The sequence below is a fragment of the Galleria mellonella genome, unplaced genomic scaffold, assembly GCF_026898425.1.
Source record: "Galleria mellonella isolate WM207_F2 unplaced genomic scaffold, CSIRO_AGI_GalMel_v1 utg64, whole genome shotgun sequence".
Lineage (NCBI taxonomy): Eukaryota > Metazoa > Arthropoda > Insecta > Lepidoptera > Pyralidae > Galleria > Galleria mellonella.
The window spans coordinates 5,495,320-5,516,968 of record NW_026442133.1 but is presented as its reverse complement, the minus strand read 5'-3'; the positions used below and the strand labels follow the sequence as shown (position 1 = coordinate 5,516,968).

Genomic DNA, 21,649 nt, shown 5'->3' with positions numbered 1-21,649 from the left:
TTGCGGTTACTAATCCGCCTGCGAAGCCTGGTAACTACTAGCAAAACCCCCCAAGGGGGAGGTTTATGTTCAGCAGTGGATAGTTTAAGGCTAATATGGTTGTGATGATGATTCATAAAAAATATATTCTCTTTAACCCAATTTCTTAGAAATTTATTTAATTTGCAAAACTAGTAAAACTGATTTTTAAAAAATAATATATTCTCTTTAGCCTAACTTTTTAGAAATTTATTTAATTTGCAAAACTAGAAAAAAATATTTTAAAAAGTATTGCGTAATGTTTTCAATTTCCAGGAAAATATGGAAAATTATTACATTATGATTATATTTACATTGTTCACGAAAATTTTAATATAGACGAAACTATTTGTAGGTATCGTCATAAAACGACAGTTTATTCTGGAATGGTGTCAGCAATATATTACTAAATGAGAGGAACTGATGCGAGGTCAACCTTTGTCATCATAAAGCACTTAATGATCACAATACACATTAGGTTGGTCGTAAACTCTGGATGAGGTATACTTACAAGTTATAATGAACATCGGCCATGTTGGGTCTATGTTTGAGCGCTTTCTCGAAGGCAACTTCCGCTTCCGCTGTCCGCCCTTGAGCGGTCAGTACACTGCCCAGGTTTCCATATGCTGTGAAATAAAAAAGTAAATTAAATCTTGTTTTCTAGCTCAAAGATATATCTGATATCTTTAAATCAGTATGGAATTAAATACATGGTGGGTATACGGGGAGAACAAAAAGATAGGTGGCTATTCAAGTAGCAACCTCATACAGACAAACACAGTGTCGGAAGATACCCCACAAGAGGATGTAGGTGGCTCATATGTGACTTTTTCTTATAGGATCCTACGGGGCAAAACTAAGGGTTGAAATTATGATACTTAGTTTTAGTTGTAAATTGATTGTACTTATTATTTTAAGAAGTTTTTATTATTATAATATTAGGATTATTTTATTGAATTTTTATATTTTTATATATTGCATAAAACAAATTGGCCAAGAGCGTATAGGACATAAAAAAAAAATTGGAGTTTGTATGTTTGTTAAGTCTTGCGTTATGAGGAACATTTGGATCGCGGAAAATAAAATTTCAGTAAATTACATTGAAAAAGAAAAAATAAAAAAGCAAGGAAAATGCCTATTTATATGGACCATGGATAACATAGTAAAATCTGAGATATGGACATGTGAGTATCATGTTACGTATTCTATGTGTTTTAATAAGAAGAGTAGGGGGAAATAATTGTTAGTGACGGGTACTAGTGGCCCCTTTGCTAGTACATCCTTTCAGGTCAATTTCTAGATGGTTCACTTTGGAAATCAACGTTGGTAATTCTTGAAGAATTCGACACGGTGGGCCAATTGACCCGCTTTCATTCTCATTTATCACTCCTCACTGATGTCCTGCCAGCATTTACCGATAGCGTAGACGAGGAAAATAAATGAAGTAAATTTCATCATCGCTCAATAAAAAAAATATATACACCGATTTTTGTGGATTTGCTGAAAGCATCCAAGTACTTATTAAGTTTCTGAAGGCACGAACAGTATGCTCTACTTCAGAAATAATTATAAAAAGTATCTCTTAGATATACAGAAACAACTATGTCAGCTTACTTGTACCGCACTTCACCGATATATTATAGATTTATATTTTCTTTTTACCATATCACTTATGTATTTATCTATATAATCACGTGTCTCATATATCTTTTATATTATATACTAACATAACACTAATATATGTGTTATTGTTGCTTGTTATTTAATTTCATTGTTGCGCACAGCACTCTTTGTATAGACTTTTACTGAAGACCAGCGTCCGTGAACCGTAAAAACTCCCGACACATGCTGAGAGCTTTTTTAGTAACTAGAATTTGTGTTTTATTGTCAGCTATTGTAATGTCTACGTAGGTCACTAAAACAAAATATTTTTTTTCTTTCTTTAAATTCTGACAGACATAATGATAGATGAGTAATGCCATATTTTATGAATATTATAAAAAAAATAAGGTAATTTTGTTACTTTTTGGCATCCGACAGTTTAATATTAGGTATACCAGACAAAGTTCAAACAAAGCTATGACCAATATAACGCACTACGTCGTCTAATTCTATTTTTTGAACTCGCTAGCTATAACGACTCTATCAATAAAATCGTTTATATTATGTCTAAGGGGCCAGGTACTATATGATCCTTAATAAGATACCCACTATTTTTTATCCCGGTCAATGAATATATCTCAGTAACGCTGACGAAGTCGCGGATTAAAGCTAGTGTAATAATATAGCTTCGACATTTTGTCAAGCAAAGTTGATTACTGTTTACATGTTAACGTAATCCTCGAGCTTTGATAAGATAATGTTGACTAGCATACGTCAAATAAATTGAATATTTATGTGGTGGGTGGGGTAAGCTGAAAATCAGAGCCTTAGATGTTCTGAGTTTTCGGTCACATCGATCTTTTATCGTATTATAATACATTATTAGGTAGATATATTAACAGATTTTGTAAGTACATGCTCGTATTTAGCTAATTACAATATGCGGCGTATATCACTTGGAATTTACTAGTATACGTACACTACTAAGTATAGTACTTTATAGCTTAATTGATATATAATGTACATTGAATTTGACTTCTATTGTTAATATTTATTGTTATAAAGAAATATCCTAGACATACAATCAGAAGCTAACAAAAAAATAAAATACTCGCAACAAAATTATTCACTAAGGAATACTACAATATTTATCCAATAAGTAAAATATGCCGAGATAATATAAATTCAATAAAAAATAACATTTACTCTCATAATTTAATATTTTCGATATGTATTTGACTATTTTTTCGTGTTGTTTTACGATTGTTTTTTAATTTTTAATAGTTTTGTATGGAGAAAGTAAGAGTTTGTATATTGATATCGGTATCTCAAGGACAAGATTAAAATTTCTAATTTAAGGTACTGTCTATAAAAAAGCGACCTTATTAATTTATGATTACCCAGCTTTATAAATGATGAGATTTTTCTAATTATTCATATAATAATATGTTACCTACTTATAAAACCTTGTTACTGCTATAAGTTTTTATCATGAGGTGCTATGACTGTATTCCCAGGTTAGTTTGAATCTTCTACAGTATTACTAGTTTCAAAAGACTGTTTTATAAATTTCACATCGTAATGCTGCAGGTATGTACTCATATAAGAATTTTCACATTATTTTAGATATTTATAGATCCATAAATACTGAGTTTAGAATTTTAAAATATTTCACAGAGCTTCCAGTTAATTATGTGTATTTCACATATTATATTTCAATAACAAAACTAAACTCGTCCACATAATTTTTGTGTATTAAGCAATAGCAGATATTCATTGAAGTATTAAGGTGCTGCTATAAATATGTAAATAATGTACGTGTGAACAAAACCACCTGGAATACAGTTCTATAATACAGAACGGCCTTTGTTTTAGTTTTATATCCTTTAAGTAGCCAAGAAATTGGGGCAGATTTAGATATAAAGTATAATTTAAAATATTAATATATAAAATATTTTAGATAAAAAGCCACAGATACATATTAGAAATGTTAAAGAAAGTTTGTTTTTTTGTTACTCCTTGGCGCCTGTTCGACCAATCGTCATGAAATTGCATGTAACAAATTCTTCTTATTTAGTTTCTTCAATACCGGTCAATCAAAATGTCCCGATCGCGCGGATTAAGACGAGGGTAAAAATACTTGATAGTAGATGGATAAATATATGTTTTTTACTCTTTCATACAAAACCAATTGAACGGATTTGAATGAAATTTGGTACATGAGGTTATATCCTAATTTTTGGGCTATATACATTATAAACTGATTCACGCGGGTAAAGCCAAGGGATAGAGCAAAATATAATTACAATTAGTTACACTAATCAATTTGTAATAAGTAGATATTTTAAAATAATTCCGATATTAGTATTTTACTTTCAGTATTTTTTTAGTCGAGGAAAAACTTTTTTATACAAAATTACTTTTTAATATTATTTGTATTCTGCTATCAAAATATTTACCAACGAATTTTCTAAAGTGAAATATTTTTTCGCTCCTGCGAGATCTATTTTTACCTAATACTTTGAATACGACTTTCTTTAAATCAAGTATTCATATGTAGCCTGAATTTCAAGTCAGTCTTAAATATCTTTAAAAGTGAAAAGCTTCTGACGTGACCTTAGAGCATTGAACTTTGCGAGGGCGTATCATTGTACAGACCAGTCACAAGCAAATAAAAAATCGATTAATTTTTATTAATTTCAGCTTAGATTAGATTATCAAATACAACAAAGAATCCTGACTAGATCAATCTGTTAGTGTATGGCGCTACTAATGCGCAGTTTCATGTAGCGTGGAAAAACACTTAGTAAGCCGGCATAGTGTGATCAATCGTTAAGAGTAAATATTTCTCTTTTCGATTGATCATATTCATCGACCATATTGTCTCTGTGTTCGCATTGAATAGTATGGTCACAAGTCGTGCTATAATAGAAAAAGTAAAATCTTTTATAATGTTACAACGAATGAGATTATTTTTGTTTCTATTGAGATTATATTTCATATCTATATGAAAGTGAAATAAGCTCTACATTAAAGCTCTAAATTAACTTACCGTCGAAAAATATAATAAATACAAATTTAATGAAAAAATATAATAATATTTTAAACAATTTGTAAAAGTAATTAAAGATTGACAGTTCTAATATTGTTAATTTTTATTTAGTCATAACCAAAAATAATAAATATGGTATTTTATGTATTTGCTACGTGATGTAATATATATGAGTACAGCAGTAGATAGGGCATACTGTTGATGATAAGAAGTTTATTTTTTAATAAATTACTTATAAGATATAAGTAAATCTGTCAAGTCGATTTTTTTTCAATCATACATTAAAATATTATCTTCATATTTCTATTTCAAATGTTTTTAAAATCAAAATTAGATAATTTTGTCTTGAAATGACTTTAAAGACACAGTAGACCTCTCATATATTGTCTTAGGTTAATAAAACATTAACAAATTATAAACGTTTATTTTTCGAACACATTTTAATAATTGTTGATTTTTGAAAAATAGTTTATTATTTGCGGCTATATTTTTTTTCTATCGACTAGGTCATTTTAATTTTCCATAAAAAAACAGTGTTATTTTTCATTGATATACAAATCAGTGAAAACCTTTAAGTTACCTATCTAAAAGTTTTTAGTACCTGTATACAATATAAAATTTGCTCATTACCTTAACATGTTATAATAAATAAATAAATAAATAAAGAATTTGAATAGAAGGTCAAATATATTTAAATACTTAATAATTATTCCTCGTATCGATATATAATTTTTAAAAACGTTTTAATATAGTATATTTTATCAATAGCTGTTAGATATGGTATGGTATGTGGAATAATAAAGTAATAAGTTAAAGAAGTAGTAGGTATATATTAACAATTAAAGGTATAAATAATATATATCACAGTTATGCACTTTGTTCGCATTTTAAAAAGATATTAAAATACATTCTTACTATGGCTTATTTATGAAATTAATTTCGTGATGCAGATAGTTATGTTCATTACTCAGATCTTAGTGATTAATTTGCTCAGAAGAAATTAAAAATAAAAGAAGTTATTTACCGTTATATTTTTTTATACTATGAAGGTAGCAAACAAGCAGACTGATAGTTAACAGTCATTGTAGTTAATGGACGCTTACAATACCAAGAATTTCATGTGTGATGCCAAACCTTGACAAATTTTTAATAAACCCTTTTGGAAGAACTCTTAGTTATTTCTAATGTTCCTAATTATTTCTTAGTTCATACCACAGCCTGAACATCGCAGGAGGAAACTAATCTAATACCACATTGTACACGACCATTTAGGTTTATAGAAATGCATGAGAATGAACTTCTGTCAGTTTCACATTTCTGTTTTTTTTTTATATGTTTGGAATTATTATTATAAACTAGTTGAAGTCAGAGGCTTATGATAAGTCGATAATAATTAGCGTGCTATAGAAAGACCTGTGATCAGTTTTACTGCATGATAGGATTTGCAATATATGTAGATAGCTATAGAAAAACTAGTGATAATAAAATCCGCGTAATCTGCAAGCTGAAGTGGCAATTGGTCGGTCATTCAGTTCGAGCAACCGATAACCAGTGAGATGAAATGTTTTCGAGCAACGACCCCGTACAGGCAGGTATTGGAGCGACCCCTCGCGTGATTAAAAGTATTTCAGAGAATCGTTGGGTACATGTGCCTAAAGCAGGGTCGTACTTTGTGGCGAAATAACATTATAAAGGCTTATGTTCAACATTGGACGAAGAGTAGGTTTTAAATGATGACGATGATGAGCAGTAAAAAACATTCAAATATCATGTAAGGGTGTACTTTTACGTTTAAAGTATTAGTAAAATGTATGTCGTAGGTGGGAAATTCTATTTTTCATTCGTCACGCTCGATGTATAAAGCGAGTATAAAGCTTTTATTATAACAACCGGGCGCCCCGCCGCGCGACATAACGAACGCGAACACCGCCCGACACTTCGCATTGTTGTCCTCAGATGAAAATTAACTCTTTCATCGTATTTGTTTCATTAATATTTTAAACAGCTTTTCCTATGGCTAAATATATATAGCAGGAATATATTATTAGTATATAGGCCCCTACTAAATTATGAAGCTGAAGAAAGACTAAAATAATTATATTTTTGAGATTACGCCCTTTTCAATTTTCAATTTTAAACAGATTTTTATTTTTATTTTTTGCAATCGATAGAGTGTGCTTTCATGTTGTTACCCGTTTAAGTTAATAATGTTAATAAACTTGTAAGCTACCTTTTTTTTTCACGGAACTAAAAACTGCATGTTGCGTGTGAAGAACGACCTTGTTAAAATGAAATTTCCTACCGCGAGAGAGTAAAAGTTCACTCTTGTGTCATAAGTTCACGACACGTATCAAGGCTTATATCCTGCAATAAAGAAAAAAAGATCTAAAATTATATAGTAAGTGAGAAATAAAACGAGGGCAAATTATTTATTTGACTTGCTTCACACGAATGAGGAAATACGAAATTCGCGTATGCGTTCTTACTTTTACAAATATAAATTGAACACATTTTATAATTTTATTACAATATTTCAACGCGGGAGTAGTTGTTATAATTCTGTATATAGAAATGGTAGATTAATTAAAACATTTAGAGTTTTTAGTTGTAGCTTATAAGTTGTTTATACAGTTTTTGTTTAATTATAAATAAATAATGCCGTGTGGGCCTGGCACAGAATAGGGTACCCATTCTTTTTTCGTGGCTGTCATAAAAGGCGATTAAGGAAACTTGATGGTCGAGGGATGTGCAGCAGCGTCCTTCTTAAAACATCACCAAAGTCTAACTGTGATTGCCAACCCATCTGCCAAGCATGGCAACTACTGGTAAAATCCCTCTTATAGAGAAGATCTATGTTTAACAATGAACAGTTAACGGTATATGATGAAGAAGAAAAATGGATGGGGAAGAAAGGTTCCTGGATGGCGACCCCGTACAGGCAAACGCAGTGTAGGACGACCCCCACTAGATGGAGTGACGACCTGAAATGCATTGCAGGGAGTCAGGGGATGCAAGTGGATCGTCCTTTATGGCAGTTTATGGGGGAGGCTTATGTCCAGCAGTGGACGAATAATGGCTGATAATAAATGGATGATAATGAATAAATAAATAGATAAAATATTCACAAAAAGTATAAATTTATATACAGAGTGTCATATCATAGTTTGAAGCGACTGCAGTTTATACTCACATCATCTATGTCATACGCTACATGCTTCATTTTTTTCAAATTACTCATTCAGCAACTATTATAATATTTTTATAAAAAAAATTCAATTAATAATACAAGTTATTGACAATTAATCTCCAATTTAACAAATCGGAGAGTAATTAAAAACAAATTAATTATGTTTTTAAATCTAAGTGATATTAAAATTAATTAAAAGTAAATTACTTTGTAATAAATTTTACTAGAGTAAATATTCATATTTGTTTTTTTAGCAATAGTCGCTTCTACAGAAAAGAAGTTAATAACTAAATGGGGAAAAAATAGAAAATGACCTGGAAGTACAACTTTTGTAATATATTTCAATGAAATGAAAATATAATTTTTATTTTAAATAAAATAATAATTTTATATTTTAAATAATAATTTCGTGTTTAAGTTTTAGTTTCTTGTTTTTTATTAGATGAAGTTAATTACATAAATTTAAGCTATATTTAATAGTTACAAAGTTTATAAATAAATAAAACTTTAAATAAATAAACAAATTTATTTAATTCAAAGCAGCATATTTATAAAATCCACATAATAATATGTAAAGGAAGAATAAAACAATGTTTCCTTAGAAGCTCCACTTTTAACACTAGAATATAAAATTTAAAGTGTCACACATGACGTGACAGATATGAATAAAATAACAGTAATTATTATTTTACTGTTAGATATTGATATGGTAGGTACTGTTCACTTAGTTACTATCGTATCAAACTCGCAACGCCGAAGATCGCTTCAACTACAATATATAGCTTTCCTAACAGTCCGTTAAGAGTGGTTTTCGGAATTGGATGCGAATAGCTTAGTCGATTAAATTCGATTCGAGAGACCCTCGTTCGAGGCTGAACATCATAAGCGTTAATGCGGCCGTAAAATGTAGGAGGGAATATCAGAATATCGCGGACAATATATTTTTGATCAAATGAATTAAATTCCATTCGATATAATATGATTGAGATTTTGATATGTTCATGCATGTGAAATATTCATGAATTGGAAAATTGAATCTTCTTAACCTTATTATTTATTTTATGGGATGGATATTTCTTTTCATTCGATTGTCTAAGAAATGTTTTTAATTTTTCACCTGTGAATATGTTTCTTTACTGTTTACATCACTGTTTTCCGAACATAATATGTACAATTTGCGGTTTATTATTTACAAAATTTTAAAACTTTTTTTTATTGACAAGTGCATCACTTGAGAACGGCTAGAGAGAGAGAGAAATAGATTTGTGATATTACATTGAATAGTGGCCTTTTTGCGTCGCTGAGGTACATACATAATGTTTTTATGGAAACTATGATTTCTTTGGTTCTTTTTCTAATATTGTATGTATGTGTGACTGAAAATTATTTAAGAAAGGTTTATTATTATTATTATTCGGCTATTTTTAAAAAGACCGATTAAGATTTTCAAGGAAAAAATAGGTAATTTATTTTCGACAGGATAATATCTATCGAGTCAGTTTGTTTCTAATAAACTTTACTTGTATATTGTTTCTGCCTACAATGTAAAGGAGGTGGTGTGAAAAAAGGTACAATTCCACATGTATGAAACTTTCATAGGAAAAGGGAATATTTCGACAGCATTATCATTTTTATATCGGTACTAAGAAGTAGTTTGAAGTTAAAGTAAATATTTGCGATAAGGGAATTGAAAAGTTTTTCCTAAAAGTTTGTAGGTTAACAAGCTACAAGAAACGATCCACGAACGTGGAAATTTTGTTTGTCCATTGAAAAGTAGGGTAAGGGAAAGCAAATTCCCAGCGGCACACGAGGGCTTATGCTAACAAAGGATATTATCAAATAAAAGCAATGAAGTCAACCTGAAAGTATTTTCACAGTACTGTAAAAAACTTTGGTCTCAGAGCAACAAGGGCACATAGTTTATCATTTAAATTAATACTAATTAAATAATATTTTCTGTATGATTTCAATTTATAATATTTACCCAAAAATAAGAAGTTAAAATCCATATGAATCTTTTTATAAAAAGATTTTCGCGTTTATCTTTATATTAAACTAGTTAGATTTGCAAAACATTAAAAACTCCGCTATTTTTTAAGATAGATAGATAGACACTCTTGATTGTTTCCTCCAAAAGATTACAATAGTAAACTTATTATAAATATAAACAATTACAAGAAATAATCACAATGAGAAAACAATGGGCGACCTTATCACTAAATCGATCTCTTTCAGGCAACCTTTGGATGGAGAGGAGTAATTATAAACAGTTTGATTGGAAGCATGATGAAATTCTATTAAGATATCTCTACTTCTTCTGTTACAACAAAAAACTGTTAAAACAATTCCATATAAGTAATTATATGGAATTGTTTTATCAAAATTTTTTCCGTACGATTTTTATTTATTTTTTTAATATTTTTTTGTGCAAACTTTGTATTACACAATAAAATTACACAATAAAAAATGATTTAGCCAAATAGGTGCAGTCATTCAGATGTGATGCGCTTACATAATTTAAGCAACAGATTTTTTATTTATACAGATTTGTATTTGCATATCAGTGTATAAGTAACCGAGTAAGAATGTGAGTAAATATATTAATGTTCTATTTTTCTATAGAATGTTGTAAAAGCCGATTAAGAGAACACAACATAACACACCGGTGTAGGAGAAGAAAATTTGAAATAAAACTTTATACAAAGTTGCCTGAGTAGTACAGTAAAAGTCGGCTATATCCTTCTTTTATGGACAGACACCTATGCCAGAAGTGAGATACTAATATTAAGATGTTAAGAATTCTTACACTTAATTATTGGCATTCTCTGAAGGACATTTTGTCTCTTGGAAACTCCACGGCTATAAAATTACAGTTGTGTCAGCTTATATACTAATAGGACGGATAAAGAGATTTATTTTATTACATATCGGTGAACATGTTAAAACTGTCAAGAACAGACAAACGCAAATTTCTGCACAATATATACTGGAGTCGGGACTAACTCACTGGATTGAATTCCATAAACTACGGCTTTTGACGATGGAACGCTACTACATTCCGCGGTTGTCAAGGAATTCATTGAGATTACCAATTGGGTTAACTACTAGAACTTATATTGTGTTTCAATCAAGAAGACGGGCTCAAATTGTCAAGTATTTGGAATTGGAAAATATGAAATCAACCGATCAAAGTAAAATACCTAATTACATCATTAATTTGTTTTGTCGTGGTGGCTTTCGAGTGAGTTCCGGTAGTGTTGTCCCTGACGAAAATAAACGACGAAGGAAGAGGGTAAACAAATATGTTTGCCCTTAAGTTATACTCGTATTTCATAAGTTATGTCGTGACCATGACTCTTACAACGGGATCAAAATATCGGTGTTTTTAAAAAAATAAATAATTGAAATAACAATCCGTCAGTTATTCATAAAATAACGAAAGAGAGTTTATTTCTTTGTTTGCTTGTTACTTTATAACGCCTTGATAGCTTAACCAATCATTATGAAATTTAGTATATACGGGATGGAGAATATAGGTTACTTTTTATTCCGGTCAGTAAACATATATGCACTGATACACATCAGTGTATTTAAGTACTATCGTCAAACTGCCTATATATGTATATAATATAATAAGTTGAAACATGGAACCAAAAATATGTTCCAAAAAAACAGTCAGCCCATTATTAACTGATATGTGATTTTTTAAAACAAAACAAACCGTGTAATTTATTGGTGTTGTAAGTAACGGCCATAATATTTTGTTATTCTTATTCATCACAATCGTATCGTATCGTATGTTCTATGTGTAATTTATAATGCAAATTTACTCAGACAAGAAAAAAATAGGACTTTTTGCCGGAGCATTTGTAAAAAGACACTCCCTCTAGAAGTTATTAATTTATAGAAAAGTATTAAAAGCCTTTTTTTATTTTACAAAAAAATATGGTTTTTTTCTAAATCATAATAACTATTTTTGGAATACAAATTGTAATAAAGCAAAACGTTCAACATATTATATATATATTATTCGAATAGGTGATAAGTATGCAATCGCCAGAAGAGCCCAGTAATAACCTTCCTTTTAACATTTCCACGTGTGTTTATTGCAAGTGCTCGCCTGTAAAAAGACGTTTACATAAAACAGTAACAGGGTACTTTCCTTAAATAGCGCACATCAAAAAAGAAAATAAAAATCTTATCCCATTTACGATCGGCACCATTAGCTGTAAGGAAAACATAGAAAGAAAAAATATATAAGAGACATGACGTTACTTAGGCGTTCCGGTGATTGGAATATCGGACTGAAAGCTTTTTTGTGTACACTTACACAGGTAATAAGCAAAATATTGCCTTTAGCTGCGTGTACGTCTACGTGTATAATATTATCCAGCCATGTTTACATAGTATTTAATCAAAGAGATTCGTATATATTTTAAATTGTGACACGTATGACATGTGATATAATTATATTTAGATAATTTATTTTACTTTTCCGTTTATATTCATAACTATTTATTTTCGTAACTTTGTTTTCATAGTCGGGATTTATTTATTGACTGGGATAAAAAGTAGTCTATGTCCTTTTCCAAAACACATATAGTGTTACTAATATGTGTGTCAAGTTTAATAACGATAGAATGAATCGTCAAAGCATGAAGATGTAAAAAACAAATGAATAAACGTTCATATTTATAATACAAATTAATAAGGATAATAAGTTCTTTTAATTTTACTACTGTTTACTTTTATACTTCCTTTTATTTTGTTATTTATATATTATGTTTTTTATATATAAAAATATTGAAAGGAAAACGCTATGAGTATATGAACATTATGAAATAGCAGTCAGGTTAGTCAGTAAGTTAGGTTTCATGTACATCACTTGGATTGAATATATATATATATATATATATATATATATATATATATATATATATATATATATATATATATATATATATATATATATATATATATATATATATATATATATATATATATATATATATATATATATATATATATATATATATATATATATATATATATATATATATATATATATATATATATATATATATATATATATATATTTTTAATGAACATATAAATTAATTTTATTCAAATAATCATTCGCGCATAATAACTATCATTTTACTTTCGATAGGCTAACAAGCATTTGAAGAAAAAAACGTATGTAGAATAAGACAAAAAATATTTCCTGTCTTGCTCATGCTTCCATGTTTTGCTTATAATGGAGTCTCGTTCCAACTATTATAATCGCATGTAATATCTATTATGGCAGGTATCTTTATTCTATTACAAGAATTATTATATATACGAGTAATCCTCTAATTTCCTACTGGGAAAAGTGAATATATTCCAACAGTAAAAAAGTTCACCGTCGTATTTTTAATTTAACCTAGATATTTGATATTTGAATTTTTTATGAAAGGGTAGAAACTAGCCTAGGCTTAAGCGGCGTGCTACAATGACATAATGAACAATGAACTTTGTGTAGTTCTGAGAGAAAGCTATGGTTGTCATATAAATCTCGGAACCAATTTAATCAAAAAGAAAAGTAGGAGGAGTAGGAAGAAAAATAAATAAAATAATTTCTCTCCAAATCAATGTGAGCAGATTAAATGTTGGTGAATGTGACAAAAAAAAAAACTTTATCATGAGAAACTTGACTGCTTGGCTTCAGTTGCTAGTATTAATATAATTATTTATAATAGACTATATTTACGAAGAATAGTAATTTAATGCTTATGTCGTGAGTGACAAGTTCACTTTATATTATAGAGAAGCGTATGTGTGCGTGTATCAAAAATGGTATTATTATTTAAAATATTTAATATATAATATTATATTATAAATAATAAATTGCCTTTTTAAGACGCGTGCGCGGGACGCGCGTTTGTGTGTTTGTGTGTGTGTAAAATAGAAAAAATCCAATAAAAATTATATTTTAATAAATGTTAATCTTTGTTAATTAAGTTAATGTTAATGTTGTTGGCGTAAATTTACTGGGTACAGAGGAATAATACCTGAGTTCTCAGGAATGGCAACGCATGGGGGGTATTATGGGTGAAACAGTATACTCTGTTATGTCCATGGTAATGTATGGTACTGTCATGTCTATAGGCGGTTACCTATAGACGGTTACCACTTTTTATCAGGTGGGCCGTCAGCTTGTTTGCCATTCTAAGTTGTATAAAAAAAGGATATGCAAATAATTTTTTCTGATTGTTTTGTGAAGAAAATTTAATTAAAATCATTTCAACTATTTGATCATGATTGAGTAAACAAATATCTTTACAAACTTTCAAATACTTAAATAATTTTTGTACTGTGCTATTGTAATAAAAGAAAGTTTATTGGTACATTACCTCTTGACACTTTAATGACTAAACCAAAAGTTATGTTTAGTGTACACATAGTATTTGGGATGGAAAAGGACATAGGCTATTTTTAACTTGATGAATGACCATATCCAAGTCACGCAGATAAAGTTGTGTGAAAACTAATTTATTACGTAGTAACTATTATCTGCAACTTTGCACACGTATTTCTTTTTTAAGGTGAAATTTTTAAAAATACTTTCTTAGTGGATACAAAATAACTACGTTACAAAATAAATCTACGTTCTAAACTTTAGTTTTCCAGAGTAAGTAGTTTTGGCTGTGCGTTATATATTATTAGGATAGTAAGAGAATTATCACTCGTTATCTACCCATTGCTAAATATAAGCTTTCATAGATTGCCATAAAGAACGGAAACATTCCTTAATGGCAGTTTACCATTGGGGAGATTTCGTCAGTAGTTACCACGCTTGGCAGGCGAATAGGCAAGCGCAGTTTAGCTTTTGGTGATGTTTTAAGAGGGACGCTGTTGCCTATCCTTTGACCATTAAGTTTCCTTAGTCGCCTCTTACGACATCCACGAGAAAGGAAGTGGTGGCCATTTCTGTGCTAGGATAGATAATGTTAGAATATAATAACGGAACTTTTCTAGATTACAGCAAGATGTATTAGTTTAATATTACTTGCAAATAATGGGGTATTTACCTGCCTAGACAACATGCCCTTACGGCGGGAAGGGATTGTAAGTAATGGGCAGGTTAGTCTCCATTACTATCAATATATCCTATCAGGTCGACCTCCACGCGGTTCCCCCTGGTTAATTTCGTTATTATTGTAATTAATTATCATGTCACATAGGCTAACTGACTTACCTTTTCATCCTTACCTATTACCTCTCATTGGTACCCCGCCAGTGTATACCGATAGCGCAGGTGAGGTTACCTTGCCATTTTCACCCATTAATATAGAACACGTCCTTACGTAATAGTTTGTTTTTATATATTATTAGGGAATATGATTTAAATATAACCCAAACAAATGATAAAATATTAACCTTGGCATAATATATCCGGTAAGACACTAAGCAATGCGAAGATTAGTCTATGCCTTTGTTGTTTGCTTTGAATGGAAAGAAAAAAATGATACATGACGTATTTCTTATGAGATGTATAATATCTTTGCCACAAGGCTTAATTATTATTAATAGTAAACTTAAAAAAAAATTATGCTATATAAAATATATAGAAAAAAATAAGATTAATTAATATATAATTATTATATAAATTAATAAGTTTTACATATGTATATAATATTTAAGTCCATTTAAGGTACATTTACACTATTTTTTATATAATTATATGTAGGTTTATTCGGGAATATAAAATATATCCAGTTGAAATCTCTGGGGTAAGACACTTCACAAATGCCATTATGCACGAGTAATAATTGGATTGTTTTGGATACCTACGTCCCTAAAATGAATTAAAAGACCTTTTCGTAATTTCGAATATAACTGGAACAATAACTGGATAAATCATACCTTTTCTCGTTACAAGATATTGTATTAGATATAAAACATATATTTTAGAATATACTTATTTGTGAATAAAAATAATTCAGTTAGTTTAATAAAAGTATAGACATTTATCTATAAATCAGACTAAACGAAGAGTAGTGTTAAACGATGATATTGTAATAAAAAAAGAAGTCATTGGTGTTAAAGTCCTTACTAATATTACAAATAAAATGAAGGATGAAGTCTCAGGTAAAAAAATTGTGAAAATGAGGAAAAAGTATTATACTTTATCTTCACTTATTATAAAAAAGAGGAAAAATTAAATGGCCTGGTTTTGTATGATGTTATTGACTGATTGAAGGTTACGATTCACTAATTCAATCGTAGCTTATAGTATTTGTTACATCGTGTAGATTACTAAAAACCAATCTTGAAACAGTCTTTTTCTGAAGCTCGAGGAATTAATTCGTTTTAGAAGATAATCCCGTGGCATTGGGTATACTGTTTTGATTTTATCTATGTAAGCCATGGCTTTAGTTGTGTTATTACTTGAGTTTTTATTTTAAATTATAAAGAGAGTATTATAAAATACCACAACATCTAATATACAATAATATAAGGTGTATTATTATGAACAATTACATTTAGATATTACAAATCATCATCCCAGTCCCACCAACATAACCATCAGGTGGGCTGTCAGCTTGTTTGCCATTCTAAGTTGTATAAAAAATCAATTATTTTCAGAGAAGATAAGTATAATTATATCTTATATAAGTATACTATTACATTTAGAGGTTTACAATTTAGAACACTTTGTTTTAGTTGACTTCTTTTTAGCTATGTACATAATAGACAAAATTTATAAAACAAGAATACATCCTATCGAAGACAAAAATAATCATCAATATCAATACAAAATCAGCAAAAATAATGTGTAACAAAAATAGGGGAAAAAAAATAATATTGCTTAAAATAAAGAATTTCCTTATATCGTAATAGGGTGAAAGCAGAATAACCCCAGAAGTGTATTTATTTTGTAATAAAGTGACTTTAGCATTAGTAATATTATTTTTATTTGTAAAGCTGACCCGCTGACTATTGGCGACTCTTCCGAGTGTCTAACTAAGTTTCGACACCTAAGTAACCGTGCGACAAGTTTTGCAACTAAGATAATGGTGTTAATCTCTCAAGAGTCGCCGTTCGAAGACTTTGGTATCGAACTCAAAGATGGAGTTGATAAAACCTCTGGGCTTAACCAACTACAATAAAGTAACTGAGTTACTGGAAGTAGATATCCTGCTCTCTTGATTAGTATTCTTTGTGTTAAGACAAAAGCATTAAAGTTCACCTTTCAAGACTGAAACTGTTTTATTCAAGGTTTTATTTTGTAGAAATTGCATTATTTTACAAGTAGACCTGTACTTAAGCTCTCAACTACTTAGGAGCAATTTGCTTTTGTCTAAATAAAATTGAAAAAATATATAAAAAATCTTAATAATCCTATTAAGTACCTATAGATACCATTAATGAAAAGTTGTTGCTATCTATCTATATAACATTTTGTAACTAATTTGGTAAAACATAAAAAGTTCTATATTAATACCTATTGAAATAATAATAAAATAAAAAGATGATTAGTAGACCTAAATATAGTTAATTATCACACATTAATACTACCATCTTCTCTCAAACAATAGAGCTTATAGTATTGATACAGACAACACCAGTATAATTTTTTTTTTATATTTTATTCTTTTTAGTGTGTGACACGTAAAAAACAAAATATAAAAAATGGAAACTGAATGCAATGTAATTTTTGGGCGTAGTGTAATTTTTTGTGTATGTACCCAATGTACAAAGAAAAATGTTTAATTTAATACAATGTTACATTTTAATACAGATATTGTTATACTAGTTTTTAATCGCGACATCGTCTTCGTGACAAGGATAATCTTGATTGACTGAGATAAAGTGTAACCTATGTCCTTCTCCATCTTAATAACTATGTTTTTTTTTATTACTATTATTTCAGCTGTTAACTGTCTACTGCTGGACATAAGCCTTCCCCATAAGAGGAGGTTTGCCAGTAGTTGCTACGCTTGGCAGACGGTTTGGCAACCACAGTTAGGCTTTTAGAGATGTTTTAAGAGGGACGCTGCTACCCATCCTTCGCCCTATGTATAATAACTATTGAGTTCGATAAATCATCAACTGTTTCCTCTTAAATCCCCTAGGAAACAAACTCACTTTTACATTTACGAGTATAAGTAAGTGAGAATTTGGATTAGATAATTTACATATAAATACAAATCTATAGATACATAACACCTTTTATCTTATGTTGAGAGGAGTCGAAATAAAATGGTCGTAATAAAATTTATTCTCTTTTTATTTTTATAGTTTCTAATTAATGTTTGATGATTGGTGTTATACCGTTTACCGCCAAGATCATGTATGTGATTGGACTGAACTTTAATGCACCTTTAACTTATTGATTATTGATAAGACGTCTTTAAAATCTATTTCATTACCCATTAAGTAGGTAGATAAAGTGTTAATCCCTGAAGTCCCGCGATAGATCAACTATCGTCGCAAAAGGTGTATTCGATAAAGCCGAGGCTTTAGCCGATTAGGTCGCCGCACCGTTCCTGTCCCAGCGAAATCGTGTAATGGGGAGCTTCGTGATTGGCTTGTTTCGTATACGCGGAGACAAATTGGATCGAGTTAGCCTCTAGGTCGTGTTAGTCGAAGGTAAAATGAAATGAACACAAATCCTAGCGGCGTCAGTTGTATTGTTTTATCTTCTATTGGTACTTTTGAGCGTGTACATGTTTTAAAGCTTTTACTAGGCTATATCAATAAATATTTATCGGCTAGTACAGTAAATATTTCGACGAAAGCGGATTAATTTGTTTTTAAAACAAGCGTTTTGCTGATCCTATAAAATTATATTAACTGTTAACTTTTTTCACACAAAATGTCGTTCTTTTCAATTTTATTATATATCCTACCTACGAGTATTAATAATCTTATGTTTAGTACCTATAAAAAACAGTTTTTTTAATGAAAATATGGAATTGTAGACCTGCTTATGCTAATAATATACAATGGCAGGGTACTATTTATAAAAAAAATAGGATTGTTAGAAATGAAGATTAACATCTCCATTTGTCATTGGAGAAACACACACACACACACATATATATATATATATATATATATATATATATATATGTGTGTGTGTGTGTGTGTGTGTGTGTGTGTGTGTGTGTGTGTGTGCGTGCGTGCGTGCGTGCGTGCGTGCGTGCGTGCGTGCGTGCGCGCGCGCGCGTGCGTGCGCGCGCGCGTGCGTGCGTGCGCGTGCGTGCGTGCGTGCGTGCGCGTGCGCGCGCGCGCGCGCGCGCGCGCGCGCGCGCGCGCGCGCGCGCGCGCGCGCGCGCGCGCGCGCGCGCGCGCGCGCGCGCGCGCGCGCGCGCGCGCGCGCGCGCGCGCGCGCGCGCGCGCGCGCGCGCGCGCGCGCGCGCGCGCGCGCGCGCGCGCGCGCGCGCGCGCGCGCGCGCGCGCGCGCGCGCGCGCGCGCGCGCGCGCGCGCGCGCGCGCGCGCGCGCGCGCGCGCGCGCGCGCGCGCGCGCGCGCGCGCGCGCGCGCGCGCGCGCGCGCGCGCGCGCGCGCGCGCGCGCGCGCGCGCGCGCGCGCGCGCGCGCGCGCGCGCGCGCGCGCGGCGCGCGCGCGCGCGCGCGCGCGCGCGCGCGCGCGCGCGCGCGCGCGCGCGCGCGCGCGCGCGCGCGCGCGCGCGTGCGCGCGCGCGCGCGCGCGCGTGCGTGCGCGCGCGCGTGCGTGCGTGCGTGCGTGCGTGCGTGCGTGCGTGCGTGCGCGTGCGCGCGTGCGTGCGTGCGTGCGTGCGTGCGTGCGTGCGTGCGTGCGTGCGTGCGTGCGTGCGTGCGTGCGTGCGTGCGCGCGCGTGCGTGCGTGCGTGCGTGCGTGTGTGTGTGTTTCTTATCAATAGGTTTATCGAAGATTCACTAAAATTGGTTCACAGTTGTCGAACACTTCCCGTATTTTCAATATAGAGAATTCATTCGAATTATGAACGCTTTTGTTATTTGAATAAATGAAATGAATTAATTGAATGAAATATCAAAATGAGTCGTTGATCATAACATTAATATTTGATTGAGAAAGTTTCAAAGTCAAAAACGGTGTTAGTGACGGGATGCTAGTTAGCCATTTCATAAACACGCAACCCTTGTCTGTATTAATCCTCCTGTCATTATAAACTATGAATACCTAGTCCAAAATTTTGCTAGTTTATTGCTATGATGACCACTTCGGGATTTGTGCTAAGATAGCTATCTACGTACATTATTTAATTTATTATAATAAACAGTGTAATAATTTCATCATTATTTTACCACCACCATATTTATTACCTTATGTAATTTTCATCATCTCAGCATTATCATTTATATTCAGCGGATAAAGTAATTTATATTAAGTATACATTGAAATACAATAATAAATTATACTTAATTACGTATTACATTGGATAAATTAGGTAGAATATGGGATCTGTCTAATTACGTACGTAATTAACGTCAATTGTAGTAAGCTTTGAACTTACTATTAAAATGTCTTAATTATATAATACAACAAAAATATAAAATATTATACAAAGTAATGATTTTTTCTTTAATTAATATTTTTCTTTTATTTAAGTAGTTTTTTTTATATAATAAACTATTGTTTATTTTATCATATTCGTGAGGTTACGTTATAAAGTATTCGATACTAGGATTAAAATATGACGACCCGAGTACTAATATAAGTAATTTCGAAATTCGGGACCCAAATTTCATGCGTAAAACCTAATATTCGTACATTTGTATTGTAAATGTTTTTGTAAATTTGCAATATTTATTACTATATTTTATATATTATTTATAACATAATAAACAATATACATATAAATCAAATTCTTATATATATCATAGCATTTCGTGGTTCGTAACGTCGTAAGTCTTTTGTGATTTACTTGATGTTGTAATTTAGTTTGAAATACGGAAAAACCTTTTAGTATGAACTCTATTCCTTTTGACAGAGAATTCAAGACAGAATAACGGTAGAATCTATGATATTTATGTTGATATTGTTATAAGGACTTTTAATTATTATATAAGTAAGTGTACATATGGTGGATTTATCATTTAGCGGCCTTCTTTACAACTCATTTTTGTCATTTTTGAATAGATAACATAACAAGATGTTAGACTATTTGTTTTGAAATTAGTAGAAATTATAAATAAAAAAAAAACGCGATTAAAATATCCAGTATTAGTTTAGAGAAAATATGATGGCATGAGGAAATATGTTCAAGTTTCGAAATCGGGCCTGTAAATACATAAAAATTTATATAACTTTTATATTTATTATATTTAGGTAATACTATTATTATTTTTATATATTAAGAAAATAAACTATATAAAAAAGATAAAAATCATGTAGAACTCTCATTTAAAATGTTTCCTATTATAGCAAGTTTTTATAACTTTTAATTTGTCAAATGTTATATTAGTATGATAAATATGAAATTATTTATTTATAAACTTCATAACCTCTCGAATTACCAACTAGATATTGAACAAAAGTACCAAAATGCTTAGAATGTGTTCCTATTTTTAATAGTTTCAAACTGTGATTTATCATTTGTATAAAACATTCAAGTTGTACCTCGAATTCATTAAACTTTTGGACCCTTCTGTATTTAATATTCACTTTTATCATGTATATAAATAATACCTATTTCAATTTTGTTTTAGTTCGTGGAATTTTATTAAATTGTTGTTACGAATTCAATTATAAGAACATAACATTAATTTTATGAACAAAAAAAAAACATTTATTTG

The 21,649-nt window shown here is 31.2% G+C and overlaps 1 protein-coding gene across 1 annotated transcript in view; it reads right to left on the bottom strand.

Annotated features, from left to right (window-relative positions):
- LOC113512494 (protein O-mannosyl-transferase TMTC2) overlaps positions 1-21,649 on the bottom strand; it is a 152,390-nt gene that overhangs the window by 44,188 nt on the left and 86,553 nt on the right. The window contains exon 5 of the mRNA XM_026896393.3: positions 530-644. Coding sequence (XP_026752194.2) covers positions 530-644 — 115 coding nt within the window. The remainder of the gene's footprint in view (positions 1-529; positions 645-21,649) is intronic.